Raw genomic sequence first — 27,466 nt, forward strand, 5'->3', positions numbered from 1 at the left:
TGTGCATTATTAGACAAAGTAAATGGTAAAAAAATCTTGATACATATAATCCCTAAATTTACTCCACCACAACACCACGACTATGCTTTGCCGATTTTTACCAACGTGGAATCATTTACAGATTCTTTTGGCAACCGTTTTAATTTATGTTTAATAATATTTTACCACGGTTTTCATAATTTCTCTTTCTCATTTTCGCCTCTGCTTCTGCTTCTTTTATTCTCTCTGTTCCATTTTTTTCTTTCCATTTCTCAAATTCTACTTACAGTTACTTTCTCCATCGACCTCTTTCAACTTTCTTTTCCACCCCTAAGATGAAAGCCTATATTGACAACTCTTTGGAGATCGCATCCAATAAAATAAAAAGAATTGTCGCGGCACCACCAACAAATAAAACTGGAAGTGAAAGCAGCCTACAGATCATTAGTCGAAGAACATTTGAAGCTGCCGTTTACAAACTATCGAGGAGTTTTGAAGTTGTTACTCCTCCGACAACCCCTTCTGATCAAGTTGGTAGCAGCCTAGAGGTCATAAGTCGTAAAGCATTTGAAGCCACTGTCTCCAAACGCCCAAAAACAGTTAAATCTCCTGATGGTTCTATATGGATACGTTGTCACTCCCTTGGCGCTCATGGTTTTGTTTACTTAGCCAAGCTAAACAACGATGTAGACACTAATGGTTTGCCTCCAAAGATGGCCATCAAATGCTCACCGATTACATTTTCATCAAGCCTTTCTGATGAGGAACGAATCCTCAAAAGTCTTTCATCTCCATATGTTATTTCATGCTATGGTAGCAGAATAACGATGACAAAATCTCCAGCAAACGGAAGCGACTACAATTTGATTCTTGAATACTGTTCCGGAGGAAGTATTGCAGACTTTCTCAAGTTTAGAGGTAAGCCGATGGTGGAGAGCGATGTTCAGCTATTGTCTACAAAGATCCTCAAAGGTATCACCTACATACACTCAAAGAAGATTATACATTGTGATATTAAGCCTGGCAACATTTTACTTACGCCTCAACCAAACAGTTGTATGCCTAATTGTTTTGAACCAAAGATTGCCGATTTTGGTTTAGCATTAAGAAAGAGTTCAGTTGAGTATGGAGATGGTAGTGGTCATAAAAGAGGAACATTATTGTACATGTCACCTGAAGTTTTAAGAGAAGGTTTTTTGGATTATGCTGCTGATATCTGGTCATTTGGATGCACTGTGTTGGAGATGTTAACTGGGAAGAAGCCTTGGAGTGAATTTCAGGTTCTAGACAGAAAGAAACTGGAAGATTTCATCGCCCACAGCAGTTTCAAACCCTCAATACCTTCTACGTTATCTGCAGATGCACAAGATTTTCTACACAAATGTTTGGATATAAATCCCTTCACAAGGTTTGACTCTACAGCTTTGTTGAACCACAAATTTCTATCAACAACTGTACATGATGTTGTTGTCAAAGAAGAGTGAAGTAACGTTGAAGATAACCTGCACAATCATCTCACCAAAGAGCTTCGCTAAGTTGCATTGATAGATGTGGAAGCAAATCCATATTGGACTCTTATTTTTGTTTATAAGTTTACTTAATTATTGTTTCTGAATGTTTAATGTTTGTAAAGTATTCACGTTTTTTTTTTCATGCTCTAAGTAATGGTTTATAAAAACAGATATGTCCAATGTTGTTTTAAGCAAAAAAAAAAAAAAATTGTACCTCCATTTACATACGTAGAATAAGTTTTAAGCTCTCAGTAAGAACCAAAAGCTCAAAATAATAATTTTGAAATGCCATATAACTGAACCGTGCTCCACTTACATGCTCTGTCTTACGTTTACTAAAGAATTATTTGCCATTACCTTTTTCAAACTGTCTAAACACGAAATAGATCCATTTCCTCTTTTTAACCGCCCAGTTACAAGTTTTCAACCCATCAATATAGCGTCTCTTTTCTTACAATACAAACTATCTCTTATTTCCAGTTTTCTCTCGCACCACCTATCTTCATAGTAAGAAAATATGTATGTTTTACATAATTTTAAATATTTTACATATCTTCTGTAGATTTACAACAAAGAAAATATTTATTTTGCAGAGAATGATCCTATTCATCAACGTCTAAGTGATCTGTACCAAGGCTGTGGAAATGGAAAGTGACAATCCAAACAAAAGGAAAGGGAAGGAGTTGGCATACGTAGACACCAGAAAGAGAAAGCAAATCTATAGTGATGGTACAAATATAGTTCTCCATATATTTCACATATCTTCTTTAGTTTTACTGACATGGTATGACAATTGCAGAGAATGATCCAACTCATGTGCATCAAAGGCATCCTTACGAAGCTCCCAAAATAAATAGCCAGAATCCTATCAAAAGGAAAGGGAATGATGTGTCAATCCTTAACACCAGAAAAGCAAATAAAATCGATGGTAAATTTGTTATTCTGAAATACTTTTGTAAACTAAATTAAAAACAGAGTATCTAATCAAACTTTTTCTATTGAAACTGTTATCCTAAGCAACAGAAAATGCAGTCTCAAGTGCTACCTCCTCTTTTGCGTCGTCCAGATATACTCAGTCAAATGAGCCTCTAAGTGACATAACAAACCGTAAGTTACCTTTTCTGCTACACAACTCCAGTATATCTTAGTAGTATGAATTCTATAGAAAAAGTATTACTATTATAAAGGATTCAAAAACGAAAACGGAAGATGAGCGATGTTATTCAAAACTTTTTATTAAAGTCAGTCTTAATTTAGAACCTTACTTCATTATTAATTACTCAGGTCCATCCAGATGTAGCAGCTCAAATACTCAACAAGTTCAAGGAAACACTCTATCAGATATTAGCCAAATATGTAAGCTATACTGTTTATGCAATTTTTACAACATCTTTACGGTTCACAGTATATTTAGTCCAGTTCAAAATGTTGTTACTATTTGACAGGTTATGAAGACTATGGCGATGCAATTTATTTGTGTCAACATTGTAATGCTTTGATGTGGTACAATGAACGTATAAACAAAAGAAGAAATTGTATACCTCCACAGTTTTCACTCTGTTGTATGCACGGAAAAATTGAACTCCCGTCCCCTCCTATGTTACCTCCAGTCCTTTTCAACCTGATATTTGGCGTTGACAGTGTTAGCATCAACTTCAGAGAGAACATTAGGGCATATAATTCCATGTTTGCATTTACTTCTATGGGTGGACAAATTGATACATCAGTTAACAACGGCGTGGACCTTATATCTTTCGACTTCATGGACAGAACTTTCATCAAATCGGCAGCTTGCTACCTACTCAGGGCACTTCTCCTGCATTTGCCCAGTTGTATATATTTGATACTGAAAATGAAGTAAAAAACAGAATAACAGCTTTCAGGTAAATATGCTAACTAATTCTTAACAGTGCAGCAATATGGATCATATTATTTTACTCTAAACTTTTACGTTAACTATATTAATGTTTTCATTGACTTTTACACTTTCTTTCTTCAATTATGTAGTTCTAAACGAAGAACACCTACCTCAGAATCCAGAGCACTAAGAGCTGATATTGTTGAAGCAATGAAATCTATGCTAGATGAATGCAATCCATACTGTAAGATACTCCGAACTGCAAGGGATCGTTTTGGGGATTCATTAGAATCATCTAATGTTAAGATTGTATTGATTTCTGGCCGTGAAGTCCTTGACAAGACTTATACGCTCCCAACAAGTTCTGAAGTTGCCGCATTATTTGTTGGAGATTTTGACACTGAATTTGATGGTAGAGATATTGTTGTCGAAACAAAGAGTAAGCAATTGGCAAGAATAAGTGAGCTTCACCCTGCATATCTTCCTTTACAGTATCCTCTTTTGTTTCCATACGGAGAAGACGGTTATCATATAGATCTCCATCTAAAAAAGACCACCACAACATCCAAAAATCCACGGTTTCGAGTAAGTATGCGAGAGTTTTTCGCATATAAAATCATTGAACGTCATGGTCAGTTTAATCCTCTTCTGCATTCTGGGAAACTATTTCAGCAGTTTTTGGTTGATGGATTTACAATGATAGAGGCTGAAAGAATAGTATATCTTAGACTAAATCAAAAGTTATTGCGGGCAGATAAGTACAAAAATGTTGCAGCTTCTGCCGCTAATGGAAATCAAGATGCTGATAAGTGCGGCAAGCGAATTCTCTTACCATCAACTTTTGTGGGAGGTGCACGATATATGCAAGAAAAATACAGGGATGCAATGGCAGTTTGCCAAAACCTTGGCTACCCGACTTTGTTCATTACATTCACTTGCAATCCTAAATGGCCAGAGATTACAAGACATCTACAAGCAAGGGCCCTAAAAACAGAAGACAGGGCTGATGTGATCTCCCGAATATTCAAGATGAAGTTAGATAATCTCATCTTTGACATCCATAACAAAAACCTTTTTGGTCCATCAATCGCAGGTAACCTACATGTTATATTTATGTTTCTAACTGGTTATGTTCATAATTGTTTTTTTTCTTGATCCATTCTCTTTTCAAATGTTTATAAACAGTGATATATTCGATCGAGTTTCAAAAAAGAGGTCTACCTCATGCTCATATTTTGTTATGGCTAAAGCGTGGTTCAAAACTGCCTACTACAAAAGATATTGACCAAGTCATATGTGCTGAAATCCCTGATGAAGCTACTAACCCTGTTCTTCATGGAGTAGTTAAAGAACTTATGATCCATGGTCCATGTGGGTTAGTAAAACCACGTTCACCATGCATGGAAAAAGGAAAATGCACCAAACACTTCCCAAAAGAATTCTGCACAGAGACGTATATCAACAAGGATGGTTACCCAATGTACAGGAGAAGAGACGATGGGCGATATGTAGAAAAAAATGGAATTCTCATGGATAATCGGTTTGTAATTCCTTACAATCCTTATCTACTTCTAAAGTACCAAGCCCATATAAATGTAGAATGGTGCAACCAAACAAGAGCAATCAAATATTTATTCAAATATGTAAACAAAGGTAACGACAGAGTTACAGCAGCATCAGTTGAGTCAATCACCACAACAGATGATGTGGAAGGTACTGTAAAGGTTATAGACGAAATAAAGGAATACTACGATTGCAGGTAATTTTAATTATCTTACTATTTGATTACCTACGTTTTTTTGGGTTAGCCTCAAAGCACTAACATAAATCTTACTTATATGTTTCTACTCTTAAAAAAAGGTATGTATCGCCTGTTGAAGCAACATGGAGAATGTGGGGGTTTGACCTTCATCACAGCAGCACAACTGTGCAAAGATTGTCATTTCATTTAGAAGGGGAGCAAAATATAACAATGGAGGATGAAGATGATGTTGATGATGTTTTGACACGTCCGAGGAATCACACATCACAACTTTTAGAGTGGATGAAAATGAACCAACACAATACGGAAGCACAAGAACTGACTTACATTGAGTTTCCTAAACACTTTGTTTGGAACAAAACCAAAAGAGAATGGACCAAGCGTAAACGAAATTCAGCTGTTGGTCGGATGCATTTTATCTCACCATCTGCTGGTGATGAGTTTTACATGAGAATCCTTCTAACTGTGGTCAGAGGTGCAACTAGCTTTGAGGATTTACGTACTGTTGACGGCATTTTGTATCCAAGGTATCAAGATGCATGTGCAGCCCTTGGTCTCCTAGAAGATGACCAATTGTATATCGATACAATCATAGAAGCAAGCCAATGGGGATCAGCTAAGTACATGCGTCAACTATTTGTGAGGCTCTTGACTTCAGAGAGTTTCTCATCACCTAATCATGTTTGGTTAAATACATGGCATTTACTGGCAGAAGACATATTAGACATGCAGAGAAGAATACAAGAAAAACCAGGTAAGGTTCATTAAAATTTAAGTTTATATTTTGGTGATGAAGAATTTTTTATCACTAACAATTTATTCAAAACTCATAGGTCTCGAAATGACATCAGATCAGTTAAAGAATCAAGCTTTGATTGAAATTGAAAAGCTGTTACAGTCCAACGGAAGTAGCCTCAAAACTTATTCTTCACTTCCATATCCTGTAAACAACAATATCCCATCTTCTTCGAACAGATTGATTGCAGAAGAGTTGTGTTATGACACAGAAAAGTGTGCTTCAGACCATCAGAAGATGCTTCCAAGTCTAACAGATGAACAAAGGAATGTGTATGACAGAATACTGGGTTCAGTCGAAAAGAATTATGGAGGTGTATATTTTGTTTATGGATTTGGAGGTACGGGAAGACTTTTCTTTGGAAGACTCTGACGTCTTATATACGATCAAAAGGAAAAATTGTGATCAATGTTGCGTCGAGTGGAATGGCTGCCTTATTATTGGAAGGAGGAAGAACTGCTCATTCAAGGTTTGCAATACCAATACAGCTCCACGAAACTTCAACATGTCATATTGCTGCTGATAGTGATCTAGCGGGATTGCTTTTGGAATCTAAGTTGATTATCTGGGATGAGGCACCAATGTTGCATAAACATTGTTTTGAGGCTTTCGATCGAAGTATGAGAGATATAGCAAGAGCAGCTAATGTTGATAATTTTGATACTCCATTTGGTGGGAAAACAATTGTTTTTGGTGGTGATTTTCGGCAAGTGCTTCCAGTTATTGCTAAAGGGAGTAGAGGCCAAATTGTTCAAGCTTCTCTAACCTCTTCATCATTATGGCGTTTTTGCTCTGTTCTTCATCTCACAAAAAACATGCGTCTAACTATTGATTCAGATCCTGCTGAGATTAAATCCATCAAAGAATTCTCGGAATGGATTCTAAAATTAGGAGATGGAAAGCTTTCTCAACCAAATAATGGTGAAGCTGTGATCGATATTCCAGGTGACATGCTTCTTATGGATAATCTTGACCCTATAGTTTCAATCACGAATGCTATTTATCCATCTTTGCTTCAAAATCTCAAAGATGTGAATTTTTTCAAGGGGCGGGCAATCTTATGTCCTACCAATGAGGTTGTTCAGGAGATCAACAATCATATAATGGATATTCTACCAGGAGAAACAAAGGAATATTATAGTTGTGACAAAATTTGCCCAACCGATGCTTCTACTATCAGAGATGGGAATGTCTCTATTGAATTCCTAAACTCAATCAAATGTTCTGGATTGCCGAACCATGTCCTGAAGTTGAAGATAGGAGTTCCTATTATGCTCTTAAGAAACATTGACCAGAAAAATGGATTGTGTAATGGGACCAGATTGCAGATAACAAAGTTGGGAGAACATGTCATTGAAGCAAGAGTCATCGGCCTAAACGACGAAGGTAACAATGATGAAGACAGAGTCTATATCCCTCGCATGGCACTAACACCTACAGATGTGAAGTTGCCTTTTAAATTTCGCCGTACTCAGTTTCCTATTTCTCCGTGCTTTGGAATGACCATTAACAAGAGCCAAGGTCAGAGTTTATCTCATGTTGGGATCTATTTGCCAAGAGCGGTCTTTACTCACGGTCAACTGTACGTCGCCGTGTCAAGAGTGAAAAGCAGAAGAGGTTTGAAGATCCTAATTGTTGATGAGGATGGGAACAGAGAAACAAAAACAACAAATGTTGTTTTTAAGGAGATTTTTCAACAAATAAGATAACGATGACTCATATTCAGGTACTACATTATTTTTACTTATATTACTCTTATATATTTATATAACACAAATTATTGAACCTAAAAAATTACATTGCTTTACATTTATCTAATTGTCAATTTTATGTTTTTCATGTTTAAGGAGTGTGGCAGTGGAACCTTGGAAAACAGCATGAAGTTTGTTTATGGATTATCCTTTATCTTATTTTATTTTAGCTTTTGTAATGTTAAACAACCAAATTTAAAGTTTCAGTTTCATGAATAGTAGGATCAAACGGAATGTCGTTCTTTAAGTGCTATATGTATATATATTTCGTAATTTTTAAAATATTAATGAAAAACATGTCGTATTTTATTCACTTCCAAGAAGGTGAAACTAGAAAAATACTAATAATCCTATAACCAAAATCCCGTAAATTACTGACACTAACACCACTACGTAGAAGCAAAGATCATGGCAAGATTTACTCCTATTTAACTCCAGGTTAGTTGTACTTACAGTATTCTCAATTCTGATCATCTGTCTTCAGTTCCTTTGCTTCTTTCACTTCTCTGGGATCGATAGTCACCGCCTGATAACGTCTGTAGAAGTTATTGAATCAATTAGTTTCTCCATTTTTATTATATTCTGTTTATCTTTACTTAACATTATACTTATTATAATTTTTTTTTCCAGTTCCAGGATGTCTCTCTATTACTCTCATGGTTCTCAACTTTTGGAGTGGATGCAGATGAACACACACAGCACAGAAGCGAAACAGCTCACTTACACTGAGTTTCCTAAACACTTTGTTTGGAACAGAAATACTAAAAAGTGGACTAGGCGTCAAAGAAAGTCAGCTGTTACTCAGATGCAATTTAGGTCAACAGCTAATGATGATCAGTTTTACATGAGAATCCTTTTAACACATAGAAGAGGTGCAACAAGTTTTGAAGATTTACGTACTGTTGATGGCATTTTATATCAAACGTGTAGAGATGCATGTTCTGCTCTAGGTGTTCTTCAATAAGAAGAATAATCTATCAATGCAATATGTTCCTATGTTTTATTTTTTTCTATGTTTTATTTGTTTTTGTTTAATGTTTATAATTTTGCTAAATCATGACTCTTACTCGAATTTGTAGCTACTTTTTAAAAACTTAAAGCAATTAACGATAAGTACCTTAGAGATGGAATGATGCTGCTATAATATCAATGGCATGTCCACTCCAATATCAACTGCATCCCCTGAAGATATTGTGATTTGGTTGCACCATATTTGTTTATCAGTCTTAATGCGTCTTAAAAGAGAATAGCTTGAGGAGTTTGAAGGTCAAGATTTATACCGTCGTCAACTTGAGCTATAAGGGAGAGCTATAACTTGAACCATTTTGTCTAACGTTTGAATCACAATCTGTCCAATATCCACATAACTAAAAACAAGAAATACTTAGAGTTAGCAATAGAACTAATTGACTGAAAGATTTCATCTACAAACATAAGAGCTACACAAAGAAACTGAAGAAAATATAACTTAAAATTAGAGACTCATAAGTTGAATAAAATTGAAACCAAAACTGAATTGTGAAATTGGTTCTGATCTAATAAACCAAATCGAGTATACAATAAAATTGAGATTTCGGAGAACAGTCACAGATCAGAAAATTGATAACTGTAGAAATCGAAGTAAACATATAAGAGAAGAAAACAGAAGAAGATATACCCATCACGTGGTCGAGAGTCGCAAATAAAATAGGAGTTCCTCAACTCAATTACTTCGTTGACAAATTTGAGGCTTTGGGGCTCTTTAGATATTGAAGGAAAGATGAAAAATTTGCTGAATACATGTTCAGCTCATGTATCTGATCAGACAAAATAGGAGGGGAAAAGAACAGTGGAGAAAGAGAGAGGAAGGTGTGGGCGGCGGTGGATGACATCCCAATTAAGCGGTGAAGCTAAGAGGTAAGTGGTGATTCTTTTCTCTGATTTTTTTTTTCTAATCCCCTTTTATTTTATTTATTTTAATGGTATACCCAAACGAGTTTTCAAAAATAACAATCCGAAAATATAGTTCCTCTAACTCACATAATTAGTGTAGTATTATTTGTAGTAATAATTAGTGTAGTATTATTTATCAAAAGTAAATGTATCAAATTACTTAGCTGAGTCTAGGTAAATCAAATACTTACTCCACTTAGAGGTATCTACCTCATACGACATTTGTAGTAATAATTAGCGTAGTATTAATTTATCATTTTAACATCGTCTGAAAATCGACCAGTTATTAATATATTATAAAGGGTATCTTCACTTTTATAATACTTTTAAGTTTAGTTTTATATGATTATAAAATTAATACTTTTATATTTTTTAATATTTATTACTAGACTAACATTAAAAATTATAAAAATTTAATCAAATTATATTTTAAAGTACTTACCAATATATTACTTTTAACATATTTATGTTAACTTTAGTAGTAATATATAAATTGATTGCTAAAACCAAATTATATTTGTAAAAATTACTTAATATTATATCTTTTATTATATTATATTTCACAAATAATAATTCCATGCGCACAGGTCAAAATCTAGTATATATATAAATTATTAATATATATGTATATTTATGCACTTACCTACCATGGGTAGAGACACGTATATATAATATATAACACAGGTGAGAGGAAAATATTTGGCTTTATCGATGTGGGACCTTCCAACTCCCACAATCTCACTCCCTTTGTCATTTAATTATCCCACATCGGCTGAAAGGAACAAAAAGCTTCCACTTCCTCTCTATAAATAACCGCACAACCTCTCCATCTCTATCTCATTATATTAACTGGGTTTTCAAATTAAAGCCCATATAACAAAATTAAACGGATTACGGATAACTGGCGGATAACCAAAATTATAACGGATAACCGATTTTCGGATATCCGGTTTTCCGGAGCCGGATTCGGAGAGTAAAATTGTGTATCCGGCCGGATCGGATACGGATGCGGATACCATCAAAAAGGCCGGATATCCGGCTCCGGCCTAGGCCTAGTTGTAGGTAAGTCTTTATAGAAACGAATTTGTGGAAAGCCTTAACTGGAAAAGGTAAATTATGAAATGTAGCAGATTGACCATGTGAACAGGCTATATGACAAACCTAAGAGTATCTCCATCAAAGCATCTTAAGTAAAGTATCTTAATACAGATTTTTATTTTTAATTTTGAAAAAAGTGAAATTAAGAACTTCATAAGAAACTTTAATATTTCATAGGTTCATTGAAGGTTGTTAAATTTGAGGTTCTTAAAAATATTTTTCTTAAATATTTGAGAAATAGAAGAGAGGCCAGTTATATTGAAATTCAAGTGCCAAAACATATAGATTATTAAAATGAAAACTCATGGTTAATTGTCTTGGATTGATCTGATCATTTCTTTGGATAAGTTCGACGGTTGGTTGGTTGTTGATGGCGCCATCGTAATGACTCTGAAATCCAAACTAAAGAAGAGAACACAACTGGAATCAGTCTCAGACGACTATGAGAAAGATAGACAGGGAGAGAGATATAATGAACTTTCAAATGCTCAAAACAAGACTATGACATATGCAAAATCCATGCGTCAAACAAACAACAACAAGCTCTTCATAATCGATTTACATGAAACAAACGTCATTAGACTCAACTTGTGTTTTTTTTCTTCACAGCCAGGACAAGCTTTGCAACATGAGTTCAAAAACACCACTCGAGATAAACCAGATCAATCAGTTCTCAGTTATGATGAATTCAAGATACACAAGTAAGAATCAGATATTTCCAGTAGGTAATTCTAATTCGATTTCAAAGGTGGTTTGCCAAAAAAGTCACAATTAGTGAATCCTACAATATACTATCCACGAAAAGCCCTGAATCCAGTATCAATTCGAGAATGGACCACTTCAATCTCTGATTTGGTGAAGCAAAAACCCTCTCCAATTGATGAACCGCCACCGTCGATAGTGCCGCAATCGATCGAGATGATGATATCGCCGGTGAAAGACGCTTTGCCCAGTGTTATACATCTTCTCTCAAGCTTTTCCATTCTGATCTATAGATATCGAAGAGACGAGAGAGGAGAGACAGAGAAACGATTAAGGAGAGAGAGAGGAGAGCAAACTAAAATCGGGAAAGAAGAAAAAGAATTTTTTTTTTTTTTTTTAACTCCAACCAATCACAAACCAACACACCCATGGTTCTTAATGATCCTAAAACATCTAAGCTAACAATCGATTCTTTAGCAAAATCATATTATTTCCATTATAATTAATCTGCTTTTTGCTAAGCAACTTGTAAGATATTCACTAAGATGCTTTGATGGAGATACTCTAATACTGTCGAACTTGGGGCAAGACTGCAAGGTCAACCACGGAAAAGGCTTGATGAATTCAATACAATCATCATATCTTTTTAGTCGTTGAAATAAATGACTTGAGACTATATTTTGCAGGAAAATTACTCTTCTATCTTTCTTTTGATGCATAATTGCATACTAGAGCATCTCCATCAAGCTTATGTTGATGGAGTTCTTATCTAGTAAAATAATACAGATAAAATTAATAAAAAAGGTATATTTAAGATATTCAATTCTAACAAATGTAGTATATACTATACTCTTTCTGTTTCACAAAGAGTATCATTCTAGAAATTTTTTTTGTTTCATAAAGAGTGTCACTTTACAATTTCAATACACTATTTTATATTTCCAATATATATTTTAAATTAAATTTCCTAGTTTTATCTTTAATTTATAACTAAATTAACCTATTAAAACTTATTAAATAAAGGTATATATGTATATTTTAATGTTTTCTTAATTTATATGAAAAATGTTAAAATGACACTTTTTGTAAAACAGGGAGTAGTATATTTAAGATACATATACTTTTACATTTGGTGATTGGATAGTTTTCCAACTATCACAAACTTTTGAAGTATATATATCATCTCGTATTTTTATAAAATTTAAGCGAACATTAAATGAGTTTTACGTGATCAACAAATTTTCATGTTATGGATTTAACTTCATTTTTTCTTTTTTTTTTTTGGTATTGAATTTTATTCGTTTATTTTCTTCAGCAAAATTCACTCGATAGCTCAATTTTTATGTGGCTATGGCCTATGGCCCTATGGGCAGGCCCGGCCCGTCCATAAGGCAAGTGAAGCATTCGCTTTAGGCCACATATTAAAACCAAAATAATAAGGCTACATTTCAAAAGTTTTCTATGGTCTACTGGCAATAATACAGACGTAGGGAACTTCAACAACACTCACACAGTTCGAATCCCATGAGTGTATGGGTCATTAATCATTTTGTTTTATTTTTTTCCTTTATTTTATACAATATTGTCTCTTAGACTTTAGCGACCGTTCTTATATTTTTTTCTTCTCCATTTTTTTGTTAATCACTTTTTTTTATCTTTAATTTTTATTTAGAAATGATGATAACAAAAACACTAACTAATATTGTTGACAAAGAAATGGAAACCGATAGCAAAAATGTAAAACAATTTATATGTACTCGAACTAGTTAAACTTTTTACTAAAATAATATATAAATTAAAAATAGTGCAAAAAAATAATTTTAAGAATCTAATATATATTTAAAATTATAAAATCATCTTATTATAAACAATGCTTTAGGCCATATAAGTTTTAGGACCGGCCCTGCCTATGGGGCCAGTCATGATTATCAGTTTTGGTGTTTGTTAAGAAGTTGTAGATGCGTTGGTGAAAAACTCTCAACCAATCCAGCAACCACCACATAAGGTAGAAGTGCATCGAGAGAACTTTACTTGTTTCTCCAACGCATCATGGCTTGTTTTGCTGATTGTCAAGAACTTTTGTTTTTTGCAATGCTAACGGCTATGAGAACGAGCTCGACGGTATCTTGGCAGATATCAGAGAGTGTAATACCAACTTTCTCTATGTTTCGTTTCATTATGTATCACGTGTAGAAAATTAGGAGGCAGATTTTGTAGCAAAGGCTACACTATCTTCTTGTAACGTCTCCTCTTTCAATGGAGTTTGAGCTACCCTAAGTAATCGTTCACAAAAACAAAAACAAAAAACAAAAATTGATAGCTTAATCACGGAAGCAAGAGAATGGCAGGACGCTCAACTCTCTATCCCTCCTATGAATGCACAACTCTCATCCACCCTAACTGTTCCCAACGTCCCAGATGCTCATGTTTGTTATGTGGATGATGCTTTGAATCCAATCTCAGGTGTGTGTGTGTGGAAAAAGGGTGGATATATCCTCAAGAACCATGATGGTTTTCGGGTCACTCAAGCTTCTGCAACATGCAAGTATGTTTCTTCTGCCTTGGTAAAGAAGCTTTGGTGATTCGTAGTGCACTTTCTCAAGTAACCTTAATCGCTCATCTCTTTCAAATCTGATCCCTAGTGATTTGTTCGGGCTCTCAAGTCCTTATCCAGCTACACAAGAACAATGGTAGGTAGCGTCCGAGAGCTCAAAAGAATAATGTATGAAATTTTTTGTCTAAAGCCAACCTTCTCCTCTATCTCTTTCTTCTTTATACCCCTTATTTAAACAATTTTGAAACAGATTCACTTGCGAAGTCTGCTCTTTTGCTTGTTTCCTCCCCTGCTGGAGTGTAAAATTATTTTCTATTTAATCTATGAGTTTGATAAAATAAAAAAAATTGATAGTTCATAATTAAGAAATATTGTTAGTTATAAATTTATAATAGGGTTTTACAGAATCTCCTTTCGTTCATTATTTACCTCTGTTTTGATAATAACTTAAGAGTCAAAAATAATTTATACAGTTAAGTATATACATATGTGTTTTATAACTGGTATTTTTTATAATATCGCTTCCACGTACCAAATTCTGATTCCATGCAACCAATTTTTACATGTTTGACATGCAGAGCCGGTCACGAGTACAAGCGAGCCAAGCTGCTGCTTGCGACCGAAAATTTATATAAATAAGTTTTGGTCTCAAAACATTGTTATTGTTCTGTTGTCCAGTGTGGTAGTGCTTGATTTGAGAGTGATTATCGTCTACCACCAGGTTTGAATCTTCAAGCAGTCAATTTATACTTTTTTTTTTTGTGCTGTGTTTTACTCTAAAAATTATTCTTATAAAATGGTTTTTCAAAATTATTCTTATAAAATGGTTTTTCTATGGTGGCTAGTAGCCTTCTAAAATGTAGCGCCGGCTCTGTTGACATGTTTTCATGTTATGAGTTTTATTTCATTATTGTAACTAGATTTTTTACTTTTTTAAAAAATCGGTTATTGTTTATTATATATAAGATTTTATATAGCCTCTTGTCATTCATTCTAAATTGGCTTACAATAACTTAAGCCAATTTCTACGATTTATTATAATAATACGATATATATAGTTATTTTAAAAAATAAAATTAATTATCAAAGAAAATATCACATGTATGATGTTTGCAGTTTTTGTTTCTCATCAAGTACACTAGAAATGTATTTTTGTGAACAATACAACTATTTTTTTTGTTATAACTTATTCTTGATTATTGGTGGATATTTTATTTGATAGTAACTACACGAAGTGCATGGTACTTTTAGTTCAATACATGCATTGATATGCAATACATGAATTACATGATATGCATTCTGAACCCATGAATCTTGTTTGAACTAAAACTATTACACGAATGACAAATAATCCACTATATCAGTCTAGTTATAAAAAAAGACACTAGGCATCATTTTCCAGCTTAATATGTAAAATCTAAATTACATTTCAGTTATAGTTGAAAAACATGATCGATGAGATAAGATAAGTCTGAATATAAAAGTACACGATTTCGTACGTGTAACGTGTGTAGAGTATAGTCTTCGCCAATCGCCACCTTGGCTGAAACCATAAATCTATTGAGCTTGTGTAATTTTAACTCTGGTGATGTGGTCTGATCACCACAATTAGTTGTTTGCTCTGTCATCGTTGTATTTGCCTCATACACATGTAAAAAAACAGCCCCAGCAAATCTCTCTAGCTAATTTGTGGAAATAAATATTTTTGTAAATGGTCATATATGAATGTTAGTTTCAGCCCAATAAGTGAATAAGCAATTTTTAGTTATTTCCTCTTTTTTTTTTGGTATTTCTTTAATAAAAAAGTTTATTCCAATTTCATTTACACAATATGTACCACCTGTTGAAAAATAAACTAATTTCTATCAATGTATTTTGACACTTGTCAAAACTTGTAGATAAGATTTACATTTTTTGTAATATAAAAGGCATCACTTATTGTAATAAGATATAAACAACTTCAACATACACAAATTACACATAAAATCTCTCACTTTTAAATCAATATCTACAAAATTAATTTTAATGTTGGTGGCAAATAGAAGTAAAGATGAAGTTGATTATACTTCTGAAATCACTTCTCTTCTCAACCAGTTTCCGGCCAATACTAATGTTCTTGTCGTTGACACCAATTTCACCAATTTACTCAATATAAAAGGAATCATGAGACAACAATACGACTATCAAGGTAACTCTCTCTCTCTCTCTCTCTCTCTCTCTCTCTCTCTCTAACTTTATCGGTTTGGGCTCTGGAGAGTTGTTAGGGTTAGGGTTTATATAACTTTTTTTTTGTGTGTGTCTAGTGACTATTGAGACGGATGCGGAGAAAGCTCTTGCGTTTTTGACAAGCTGCAAACATGACATTAATATTGTGATTTGGGATTATCATATGCCAAAAATTGATGGACTTCAAGCTCTCAAGAGCATTGCTTCAAAGATGGATCTACCTGTGATGAGTATGTTAATCAAAAACTAATTTTTACTTTAAAGAACGAAATGAAAGAGAGTTTTTTTTTATAAACGAAACTAACAATTTCTGTTTGATCTTTGTGTAGTTATGTCTGATGATAATCAAACAGAATCGGTGATGAAAGCAATAGTACACGGTGCTTGTGAGTATGTTTTGAAACCGGTTCAAGAAGATGTAATAGCCAATCTATGGCAACACATCGTACGCAAGAAGGTGATGTCTAAACGCAATATAAGTCCACCGGTTCAATCAGATCTGGCTCAGTCTGATGGATCAAGACAACGTAAAGTTGATTCCAAGATCGTAGACCAAGAACAAAACATCGGTAAGAAAGAAGAGAGCGGGGAAAAGAGACCATTGATAACGTGGAACAGAGAACTTCAACGAGTTCAATCAGATCTGCTTCAGATCAATGTTTTTAACCAACACAATGACTATCACAAAACCAGAAACCAAGATAGTTGTGAACAAAACATCGGTAAGAAAGAAGAGAGAGTGGAAACAAGACCATGGATGACGTGGAACAAAGCAAATCAACCATTTCAATTCAATCCGGTTCAGATCAACGGTTTAGCCCAACAAAACTACTATTCCAAAACCATAAACCAAGATAAAGGTGAACAAAGCATTGAAAGGGCAGCCAAGAAACCTTGTATGAGGGCTGAAGAGAAAGAATTAGTTCATACCGACGATTCTAACAATGGTGACAGCGTAGAAATCATCGATAAGAGAGTATGGAAAAAGACACGGAAACAACGGATGACATGGACCAAAGATCTTCACAAGAAATTTCTTGAAGCCATCGAAATAAATGGTGGTATTGAAAGTACGTAAACAAACTCTTTCTTAATCTCTAGTCTTTAAATATATATGTTGATTGTTTATGTTTTTGTTCTTCTTGTTCTAATCGTGTTTTGTTTGAATCAAAATGCAGAAGCTAATCCAAAGGTGCTTCTCGACTGTTTGCAAGGAATGAAGATCCAAGGACTCACTAGAAACAATGTGGCCAGCCATCTTCAGGTACACACACAAAAAAAAAAAATTGTTTCTTTCATGACAAGGAATCATTGAACTAGGGTTTTCTTTCACATACCAGTAATACAAATTCCGCATGATCTGTGTTGTTGTGCAGAAACACCGTATCTATCTTGAGGAAAAACAAATTCCTAAACAGACGCAAATAATTGGTTGGTCCACTGAGTATGTAGCAGCTCCATCTCTCCAAGGTCCGAACAATGTCCACACAGGCATATCACAGTATGTTAGGAATGGTCCAGCCTTGAACCCGATCCACCAGAATCAGTATCAAAATGGAGCTGTGAACCCGATCCAACATAATCAATATCTAAATGGAGCGGTGAACCCGATCCAGCAGAACCAATATCAAAATGGAGAGGTGAACCTCATCCAGCAGAAGCAATATCAAAATGAAATCGTGAACCCGATCCAGCAGAGCCAATATCAAATGGGAGTTGTGAACCCCATCCAGCAAAAGCAATATCAAAATGGAGCCGTGAACCCCATGAAGCAGAATCAATATCAAAATGGAGCCTTGAACTCGATCCAACAGAATGACCTAAATAGAGCCGTGAACCCGATCCAGCAGAATAATGAGTATCAAAAAGGTTACTTGGCAATGAACAAAAACCTGTTCATAACCAATCCTTCTCTGCCTCATGTGTCCTATTTTGACAATCAACCCCGCCAACCTCAACAACAGCAGTCTTCTTCTCAGTTTAATTACTTGACGAGCAATGAAGAACTAGGAAAAGCCTCTAACATCTATGCACTGGATCCTCAACTCACTTATCCAAGTTTATCATATATGTGATATGGCCTTCTCTTTTCATTAAAGGCTGTCATGCATATTTTATTTTCTTGACATCCCTTACTTGGCTGTTTTATTTTAGGAGATTCTTTGGTATATTGGGAAATTCGAGGCTGTAAGAGAATAATATATATGCGACTTTATATATGGTGTGAATCACTAGATATTTACTTTATATATGGATAATATTGGAAATCAGTAAATCAATACCATAGACCAAATTACACATGTCTTCCTAATCTTTATTAATTATGGAATAATTATGTTTTAAGGCCTATTTTCAACCCCACTTCTATATTTTCTTTTAAAACTATGTTATAGAGTAAAATGCTATCTAAATCCACTTTATATTGGGCCATTTTCAAAAGTGCCCATTTTCAAAAGTGCCAATTTTCAAAAAAATACCCTACTATGTTGTCTATTTTCAAAATTACTTTTTTATATGTATAAAATGATTAAATTCTAAGTTCTAACACCAAATACTAAACCTTACCCCCTCAAAACTATACTCTAAATATAAAATAGAGAACCCAAACTAAAAAAAAAAATTATCACTAATTTAAGATATTGTAATTATGTAAAAGATGACAAAAATGAAAATATTCAAAAAAATAAATATTTCTAAAAAAAGTATCTCAAAAGGAGAATTTGTTACCTTTATTTAAAATAGAGTAAAAATATAATATATGTATAATAACTCAATTTTTTACAATACAAATTTTTAGAGTTTCTAAAGCATAATACATTGGAGAAAATTTTAGAGTCAAAAGTACAAAAATGTTATCCTTTTGATAAATTGTACAAAAATGTTATCCTGTCGTACATGTCTAGATATAATAATTTATATCCAATGAGACAAAAAAAAAAACATATATAAAATTTCCATGTTTGTATACTATCATTATATGGTCTTACCTCACAGAAAAGATATCTGTCTTGATCGATATGCTATCTGAGCTACAATCTAAAAAAATATTTTATATTCTATGTGGTCTATATGTCTTTCGGGCTTTCGGTTTAATTATAAAGTTCAAATTTATATTAATATTTTGTATTCTAATATTAAAAACAACACCGTGATGAATCGATTTTGGTTAAAGTTACTAGAATTCAAGTGTATTGATAACCCTCCTCCTCCTTTTTTTTTTTTGTGCACCCTCCTCCTCCTTTATCTCAATTATTTATTTATGTTTTTCCGTCACTAATTTTTACATGTATTATATGGTGGTTACTATAGTAAATATAACAACCTAGCTATATGTATATATGTGACTACTGGTCACTGTATGTGATCTTTGTGAATAGTTACGTGGGTTCATTTGTGTCAGTTGGACACAATTATAAATACCACAATAACTTGCGCTGAACATATATGAAAAAGAGAGAAGAGTGTGGACTCATTTTCCATCAAAGGATTCAGAAGAGAGAAAGATAAAAGGAGGACTAATATGCTCAAATTGTAATACCCTATGATACTAACAGCCTTGCAGTTGTAATACTTTAGGGGTCGAATCCACAGAGACTCTAGTTCACACAATAGATTTATGAATCTTTTAATTATGCTAAATCAAAATATTAATTTAAAAACAATGCAGAAACAGAATTAAAAGGTGTTGTAAATTCAGGAATTAAAAACGTTAGGCCTAGGGAAATTCTCAGGAAATCATGGAAAATCAGATCAATTAATTAAACAAGCAGGATTCAACAATTAAGCACCGTTCTTGAACTCTAAACACAATTAAAAATAAATCAGTTTTCATTGCAAATGTTATCTAAGTTTTAAAACCAGAAAATCCAAATCTCTTTGTAAAATTTAAGTTAAAAACAAGCAATAAAATCAGGTTTAGATAAGTTCACAAAAATCAATAATTCAAATCTCTTTGCAAAAAGTAATTTTGCTCACCAAAGGTTTTATCAGGAAAATCAATTATATTCTCATATCAATCAATAATCCTAATATCTAAATCCAGATGGCTAATCAAAGATCTAGCATTAAGAACAACCTATGGTGAAAAACAAGAAAGATAATGAATCCTAAACAATTAATCAATCTAACAATCCATGTAATCCCTAATGAGAAACTCTAAACCTAACAAGCAGATCTACTCAGACATAATTGTAAGAACACAAATCATGAATAAAATAGATAGCATTAAGAGATTAAACGAAGAAGAAAAAGAGTTATGAATCTTCTATGAAGGAGTCTTGATTCTTCTCTCCAAAAGCTCTCTAAAAATCTCTCAGGGTTTTGCTCTCAAAAGTTGCAGGGAAAAATAAAGCGTAGGTCTTAACAATGACCATAAAAATCCTATTTATATTCCTAAACACGGCCAGAGACTAATGATGCAAATAGGGAAAACTTTGGGGCAGCTTTGTAAATCTTCAAAACTTGTGAGGAAAACTTCCGATTTTGACTTTGGCCTAGCATCGATCGATGCATATGTTGTGTCGATCGATGCACTCTTCTGAACATGTCTCCCAACTTCTGCAGTTCAGCCTCAATGCTTGATTAAGCTCCAAATCTTCATATTTAACTCCATTATGCTCACATTCATGCTAAATCGATGCTAAAAATCTCTCAGGGTTTTGCTCTCAAAATTTGCAGGGAAAAATAAAGCTTAGGTCTTAACAATGACCATAAAAATCCTATTTATATTCCTAAACATGGTCAGCGACTAATGATGCAAATAGGAAAAACTTTGGGGCAACTTTGTAAATCTTCAAAACTTGTGAGGAAAACTTCCGATTTTGACTTTGGCCTAGCATCGATTGATGCATATGTTGTGTCGATCGATGCACTCTTCTGAACATGTCTCCCAACTTCTGCAGCTCAGCCTCAATGCTTAATTAAGCTCCAAATCTTTATATTTAACTCCATTATGCTCCCACCCATGCTAAATCCTATAAAGACTCAACTCTATAATTAAGACTTATATCATGGCTAAAAACACCTAAAAACCATGATATATCAACTCCCCCAGACTTAGCCTTTGCTTGCCCTCAAGCAAAACATAAACTTAGACCTGTGAAAGAGGTTTGAAAACACAGAAACTCATTTTCTTTTCAAAGTAATGCCATGATCATCCAAACCTTAATCCACATGCTTAGCAGATAAATCCAAATCTAACCACCATGTCCTTCTCTGTTGACTTTCATAGCATCCCAAATTCAAACCAAATTCCAACACTTCCTCCATTAAGCTTTGATATGATCGTGGCAAGCAAGGAGCCAGAGGCTGCAGAGCAACCGGAGGTGGTGGGAAGGATCACTCGTTCAAGAGCTAAGGAGAGGGCCAAGAAAGCTCATGCACTCATAGTGACGGGTCATTCAACCTACCAAGGATCCAAGTCTTCAACATATCCAACCTGAAGACTTAACCCGGTAATGATGACTAGGTAACTTAGGTGAGAAGTTTGTACTCTTTTTCCCATAGCTGAGTTTTGTCCCAATGGGTTTTCTCAGCATGGTTTTTAATGAGGCAAATGGATCACTACGTCGAGTTATCTAGAAGTCATTACCAATGGGGAATAATGTACTTCTATACTAGTTCAAGTGACTTCTGTACTACTACAGGTCACTTAGACGTTTTGCTGTTTTCTTATTTCCTTAAAACGTTTTGTTGTTTTATTTTTAACTTCCTGCTGTTTGGAGTGTCGAGCCTAGGGTAAATTATAAAACCCACAGCCACGCCTCCTTTGTTCTTTAGCGAAGAATGATGTTGTGACATGAATTGTTGATCTTTCTTCCTCAATTTGATTTCTTGAATGCGTTCTTGAATTCTGGGTTTCTAAACACTTTGTGACATAGAAACTCTTCACTTGTTTCTTCCATACAACCACCTAAACATCTATCTCCATCAAACCATTGTTTTCTTCCTTCGATCTTCACACATCATCACCCAAAACCATCCGTTCATCATCACATTCCATCCACATCACCTGTCACTCGGTTATCAGCCTTCAACAGAGTCCAATCCTAAGGGAAATTGTATCAAGCTTTCATCGGTGAGTCTCATCAATTTGATCAATATCAAGAACCTTCTAGACTCATTCCCGTACAATACCATATCAAGCAAGACATATCTTTTACCACATGTGGTACTCTTTCTCTCCCCCAGACTTATTCTTTTTTTTTATCTTCCTTAGAGCTTTGCTTTGTTTTTTTTTTCTTTTCTCTAAGTTGTAGGCGAATAATGGGGTCATTGGTAATTTACCTACCCCTCGCTTCCAAGGTTTGTGTGATCATTTGACTCAAGAGTAGAATAATGAGGTCACAGGTAATTTACCTACCTCTCTAAACTGATCAAAATCATCTCATCTTTTATTCTCTTTTTTTTTTTTAACAAAGCTCTCAAGATTTAACTTGAATAAGGGAGAGGAGTATCATTTTCTTTCTGAAGTCTTACTTGTCAGGTATGAACAAGGAGTCAAGCTCTATGAAAATCAATCTCCTTGATGAGGTAAAAAAAAAAGTACATAACTTACCTCAAGCTTTTATGGATTTTCTTGGAAATTCGGATGTCTCTGGTTCACTGGTCAGCCATTGGATTTTTCATTAGTCGGATTTGTGGATTCAATCTGCAGCATTAATCAACCAAGGCAGTACACTAAAAAGAAAAGTCATAGTTCCCAACAAAATTTTGACTCAATAAAACCATTTTTTTTTTTTTGACTCTCAAAAACAAAAACGTAGTTAGTAACTGCCTCCTCCAGACTTAAACAACACTGTCCCCAGTGCTATCAAGTAAGAGATTGGCGAATAAAATAAAAATAAATGAAAATCAAAAGAAAAATGAAAAAGAAAAACCTACCAGTGGGTTGCCTCCCACTAAGCGCTTGTTTTCAGTCATTAGCTTGACTGTGTCGGATCTCAGGCATCCGGTGGATTGGAACATGACAATGAATGCTTCTGAGAGGATGTCCTCTTCATCCAAGGTGGTGTATAAGCAGTATGTGCATGAGATCTGCCAAGGATGTGAGGAACAGGACCCGGGCGGGACTGAGGTATGGTTGGCTTTCTTTTAAGTCCTGCAAAATCATCAACAGAAGAAACAAGCGCTCTACGATAATCTCGCGGCTTGGTTAACTGCACAACAGTTTTTGTACCTTTCAAATTCTTATTGATGAATGGAGAAGGTTTGGGAGAAGGAGATGCATACCTTGGCCTTACCTGTGGGTTCTGGACTGTGGAATTGTGAGATTTCAGCTTCATAACTAGTCTAGGACTTGCAGCTAAGGAATCAACTCGAGAATCTTTGATTTTGGACAAGTCTGAACTGTCTCTGGAAGGAGTGTTGATCGATGCAACAGCTGCATTGATCGATGCTTGGCCTGCAACTCGGGTTTCTTCCAAGATTCTGCAACTAACCTCTGAAATCCGTGTTTCTATCACAAAACGTCATCTACCAGCAACTTGTCATGCATCAGAACCTCATCATGATCTCTAGTACTGATTAGATGATCTCCACTCCAATATTCAATCTCAACAGCTTGCTTATTCACTTTCTCAGCAGTCTCAAACTCTTTGACATACCCAGCAGTAATGTCTTCATGAAGCTCTATGATCAGATCATCATCAGAAGCAATCTCCACAGAAAATGTCTGACCATCAATAGTGGGAACCCTTCTCAGCTTGTCCATCTCAAGGTTCATGATCAAATCTTCTACATTCAGAGCTATGTGTCCCTTCTTCACATCTATGATTGCACCAGCTGTAGCCAAAAAAGAGCGTCCTAAGATGAGAGGATCATTAGGCTCTTGGTCATATTTCAGCACCACAAAGTCAGTGGGAATCATGCAATCTCCAATCTTGATTGGAACATCCTCTAAGACACCTTCAGGAATTCTGCGAGATCGATCAGCTAAGATAAGAGAGATCTTAGTTGGCTTGAAATCTGTCATCCCAAGTTTCACAGCAACAGAATGTGGCATCAAGTTAATACTAGAGCCAAGATCACAAAGAGAGTGACGAAACCTTCCTTTGGAGATAGAGCAATCTAACACAAAACTTCCAGGATCTGGTAACTTCTCTGCAATCCTACTCTGAATCACTGCACTTACTTCTTTAGAGACAACCACCTCCTGCTTCTTATCCTTCTTGCTCTGTGGAGGCTGCTTCAACAGAATTGAGCTGACATCCTTTGTAAGCAGTGCTCCTTCCTCAGGACTCAAACCATTGGTGACCATTCTCTTCACATATCGCTTAATCCCAGGAGAAAACTTGACTGCATCAATCAAAGGCATCTCAATCATTACCTTGTCCATCATAGCTTTGCATCTAGCTTCTTCAATCTCTTGTTTGGATCTCCTAGGCTTGGGAAAAGGAACCTTAGGCTTGTACACTCTCTCAGCAACTGGAATTGGAGCTTTCGTAACTTCCTTCTCGGCCTGGACATTGCATCGGTCGATACTTGAATTGCATCGGTCGATACTGTCTCGCAAAGTCAACTCTTCTACGACCACTGAGGGTTGCATCGATCGATGCTTTGCAGCTGCATCGGTCGATGCAACATCCACTACCGTATCATCATCTACTTCCTTCACCAAAATCGCATTACAAGCATGGTTGGGGTTCTCAGTTCTTCTAGAAAGAAGTTCCTCTTGTCTTTTAACAGACCCAGCAGTCTGAATTACTTGATTCTCTAGCTTCTTGACATGAGTGTTTAGAGCTTCAAATTTCCCAGTCAGCTCATTGTAGACATTATCAATCTTCCCATTGAATGTCACTGTCAACTGCTCTTGTCCTTGAAGAATCTGATCAAGCATGGCCTCCATTCGACTCTCAGAAGTCTGTGGAGGTGGAGACTGATAAGAAGAATTACCATAGGTCCTTGTAAAGCCGGTGTTCTGTTGTTGCTTCTGGTAATCCGGCTTAGGAGTGTAGCTTGAAGAGTTCCCATTGTAAGGTCTGCTGCCCTGCTGGTTGCCTAATTTTTGTTTCTGATATCCAGCTCCATACAAAAAATTGACATCTTCTTCTACATTCTGCTGCTATGGCTCAAAAACCTCAACATCTTCAGCAAAGTGGACTGACTTCTTTCCAACAAGAAGATTGTGCACTGAATCAGTTTGGCATAAACTGAAGCTAGCTGATTCGAATCATAACCCTCATGTGCTCTTTTCCTTTCTAAATCCGCATTCTTGGTACTGTTGCTTGATGCTAGCCTTTCTATCAACTTCTCAGCGTCATGTGGGTACCTTGTCTTGAAGTTCCCATCACTAGCAGCATCCAAATCCATCTGATACCTCCAGTCAATCCCGCTAAAGAAGATACTGATCAACTGCACTTCTGAGAACCCATGATGCGGACAATCTCTCTGGTATTCCTTAAACCTCACCCAAGCAGCTTTGTAAGATTCAGCAGGTCCTTGTCTAAAGGTAGAGAGTTTGATCCTCAGCTCATCAGACATGGCATCATCATAGAAGTAGTTCAAGAATGCCACCTTGATGTCATGCCAAGTTGTCAGAGATCCTAGTTTGAGTTGCCTTAGCCAATGAGAAGCTTCCCCAGCAAGAGAGTAGGGGAAAAGCTTGCAATATAAATAGTCTTCAGTGACTCCATTAGCCTTGATGCTTGTAACTATGTCCTCGAAGTGCTCAATGTGGTCTAGAGGCTTCTCATGTGGCAAGTTCTGGAATGGTCTTTGTCCAACAAGAGCAAAGTAGGCAGGCTTCAGCTCAAAATCGTTCCTTGGGAATAGAGGAGGGACAATTGCAGATCGGTTCTCATAGAACAAGTCTATCCTGTTTAAGTCTGCAAGAGTCTTGACAAGCTCTCCATTGTTGTTCCATCTAACCGGATTGTGACCTTCCACGGCTCTGGCATTGCATCGATCGACGCCAATGTTGCGTCGGTCGACGCCTTCTTGGTTGTGTCGATCGATGCCGTCGTTGCGTAGCTTGACGCCACGTGCATCATCCTCAACCACGACGATTTCTTCCTGAATAACTCGTCCTTCAGCATCAAGTTTCTGCCCTTGCTCGTTGTACGCATGACCCTCTTGATCCCTCAAAACTCCAGCCTCATCAGGTCTCAATATGAGTGTTTTGACCATCTTCACTGATTTGGCTGCTTTTGTGTTTGCACGCTCTAGTTGTCCTAACTCTTGGTTTGTAAGCTTCACAACTAGACTAGTAGGATTTTTCCTGGTGCTAGGCTTAGGCATGTACCTGAAACACACAAGAGAAAAGAAACAAAAGCGTGTGAGTAAAACAGAAAAATAAAAATCTAGACAAAATCAAAGACTTTAATCTAATGGTGAATCAAAAGAGTCCCCAGCAACGGCGCCAAAAATTTGATATGCTCAAATTGTAATACCCTATGGTACTAACAGCCTTGCAGTTGTAATACTCTAGGGATCGAATCCACAGATACTCTAGTTCACACAATATGAATCTTTTAATTATGCTAAATCAAAATATTAATTTAAAAACAATGCAGAAACAGAATTAAAAGGTGTTGTAAATTCAGGAATTAAAAACGCAAGACCTAGGGAAATTCTCAGGAAATCATGGAAAATTAGATCAATTAATTAAACAAGCAGGATTCAACAATTAAGCACCATTCTTGAACTCTAAACACAATTATAAATAAATCAGTTCTCACTGCAAATATTATCTAAGTTTTAAAACCAGAAAATCCAAATCTCTTTGCAAAATTCAAGTTAAAAACCAGCAATAAAATCATGTTTAGATAAGTTCACAAAATCAATAATTCAAATCTCTTTGCAAAAAGTAATTTTGCTTACCAAAGGTTTTATCAGGAAAATCAATTATATTCTCATATCAATCAATAATCCTAATATCTAAATCCAGATGGCTAATCAAAGATCTAGCATTAAGAACAACTTATGGTGAAGAACAAGAAAGATAATGAATCCTAAACAATTAATCAATCTAACAATCCATGAAATCCCTAATGAGAAACCCTAAACCTAACAAGCAGATCTACTGAGACATAATTGTAAGAACACAAATCATGAATAAAATAGATAGCATTAAGAGATTAAAAGAAGAAGAAAAAGAGTTCTGAATCTTCTCTGAAGGAGTCTTGATTCTTCTCTCCAAAAGCTCTCTAAAAATCTCTCAGGGTTTTGCTCTCAAAAGTTGCAGGGAAAAATAAAGCTTAGGTCTTAACAATGACCATAAAAATCCTATTTATATTCCTAAACACGGCCAGGGACTAATGATGCAAATAGGGAAAACTTTGGGGCAGCTTTGTAAATCT

General features: G+C 35.3%; 2 protein-coding genes, 1 long non-coding RNA gene and 1 other non-coding gene across 28 annotated transcripts; 3 read left to right on the forward strand and 1 right to left on the reverse strand.

Moving 5' to 3' along the window:
• The first annotated feature begins 314 nt into the window (after positions 1-314).
• Positions 315-1,463, forward strand: LOC104759858 (mitogen-activated protein kinase kinase kinase 20-like). Its single transcript, XM_087496910.1, has one exon. The coding sequence runs from the start codon at positions 315-317 to the stop codon at positions 1,461-1,463; it is 1,149 nt and encodes a 382-aa protein (XP_087353036.1).
• A 532-nt stretch (positions 1,464-1,995) lies between these two features.
• Positions 1,996-9,647, reverse strand: LOC104758218 (uncharacterized). 25 transcript variants are annotated; one of them, XR_015587556.1, is made up of 11 exons: positions 9,315-9,630; positions 8,938-9,024; positions 8,775-8,839; positions 8,111-8,193; positions 4,570-4,789; positions 4,181-4,332; positions 3,519-4,054; positions 3,189-3,306; positions 3,032-3,111; positions 2,536-2,649; positions 1,996-2,355 (listed from the first exon to the last, which is right to left on the reverse strand). It is a non-coding gene; the product is annotated as an uncharacterized LOC104758218 (long non-coding RNA). The 25 variants fall into 25 exon arrangements; XR_015587548.1 differs by lacking the exon at positions 2,536-2,649 and having other exon boundaries at positions 3,235-3,306; positions 4,674-4,789; XR_015587545.1 differs by lacking the exons at positions 3,519-4,054; positions 4,181-4,332; positions 4,570-4,789 and adding an exon at positions 2,756-2,801 and having other exon boundaries at positions 2,536-2,578; positions 3,235-3,336.
• Positions 9,648-15,896: 6,249 nt separating this feature from the next.
• Positions 15,897-18,465, forward strand: LOC104759859 (putative two-component response regulator ARR19). Its single transcript, XM_087497093.1, has 5 exons — positions 15,897-16,131; positions 16,247-16,399; positions 16,499-17,239; positions 17,348-17,433; positions 17,546-18,465. The coding sequence occupies exons 1-5, from the start codon at positions 15,969-15,971 to the stop codon at positions 18,242-18,244; spliced, it is 1,842 nt and encodes a 613-aa protein (XP_087353219.1). The 5' UTR covers positions 15,897-15,968; the 3' UTR covers positions 18,245-18,465.
• A 7,068-nt stretch (positions 18,466-25,533) lies between these two features.
• LOC147924710 (small nucleolar RNA R71) lies at positions 25,534-25,640 on the forward strand. The gene has a single exon (XR_015587944.1). It is a non-coding gene; the product is annotated as a small nucleolar RNA R71 (small nucleolar RNA).
• Positions 25,641-27,466: the final 1,826 nt, after the last annotated feature.

The sequence above is a fragment of the Camelina sativa genome, chromosome 17, assembly GCF_030686135.1.
Source record: "Camelina sativa cultivar CO46 ecotype springtype chromosome 17, ASM3068613v1".
NCBI classification, from domain to species: domain Eukaryota; kingdom Viridiplantae; phylum Streptophyta; class Magnoliopsida; order Brassicales; family Brassicaceae; genus Camelina; species Camelina sativa.

Coding starts and splice junctions, on each gene's coding strand:
- LOC104759859 (XM_087497093.1), top strand. CDS start 15,969: ATGTTGGTGGCAAATAGAAGTAAAGATGAAGTTGATTATACTTCTGAA. Junction 16,132..16,246: donor ACAACAATACGACTATCAAG/GTAACTCTCTCT, acceptor GTGTGTGTCTAG/TGACTATTGAGACGGATGCG. Junction 17,240..17,347: donor AATAAATGGTGGTATTGAAA/GTACGTAAACAA, acceptor ATCAAAATGCAG/AAGCTAATCCAAAGGTGCTT.
- LOC104759858 (XM_087496910.1), top strand. CDS start 315: ATGAAAGCCTATATTGACAACTCTTTGGAGATCGCATCCAATAAAATA.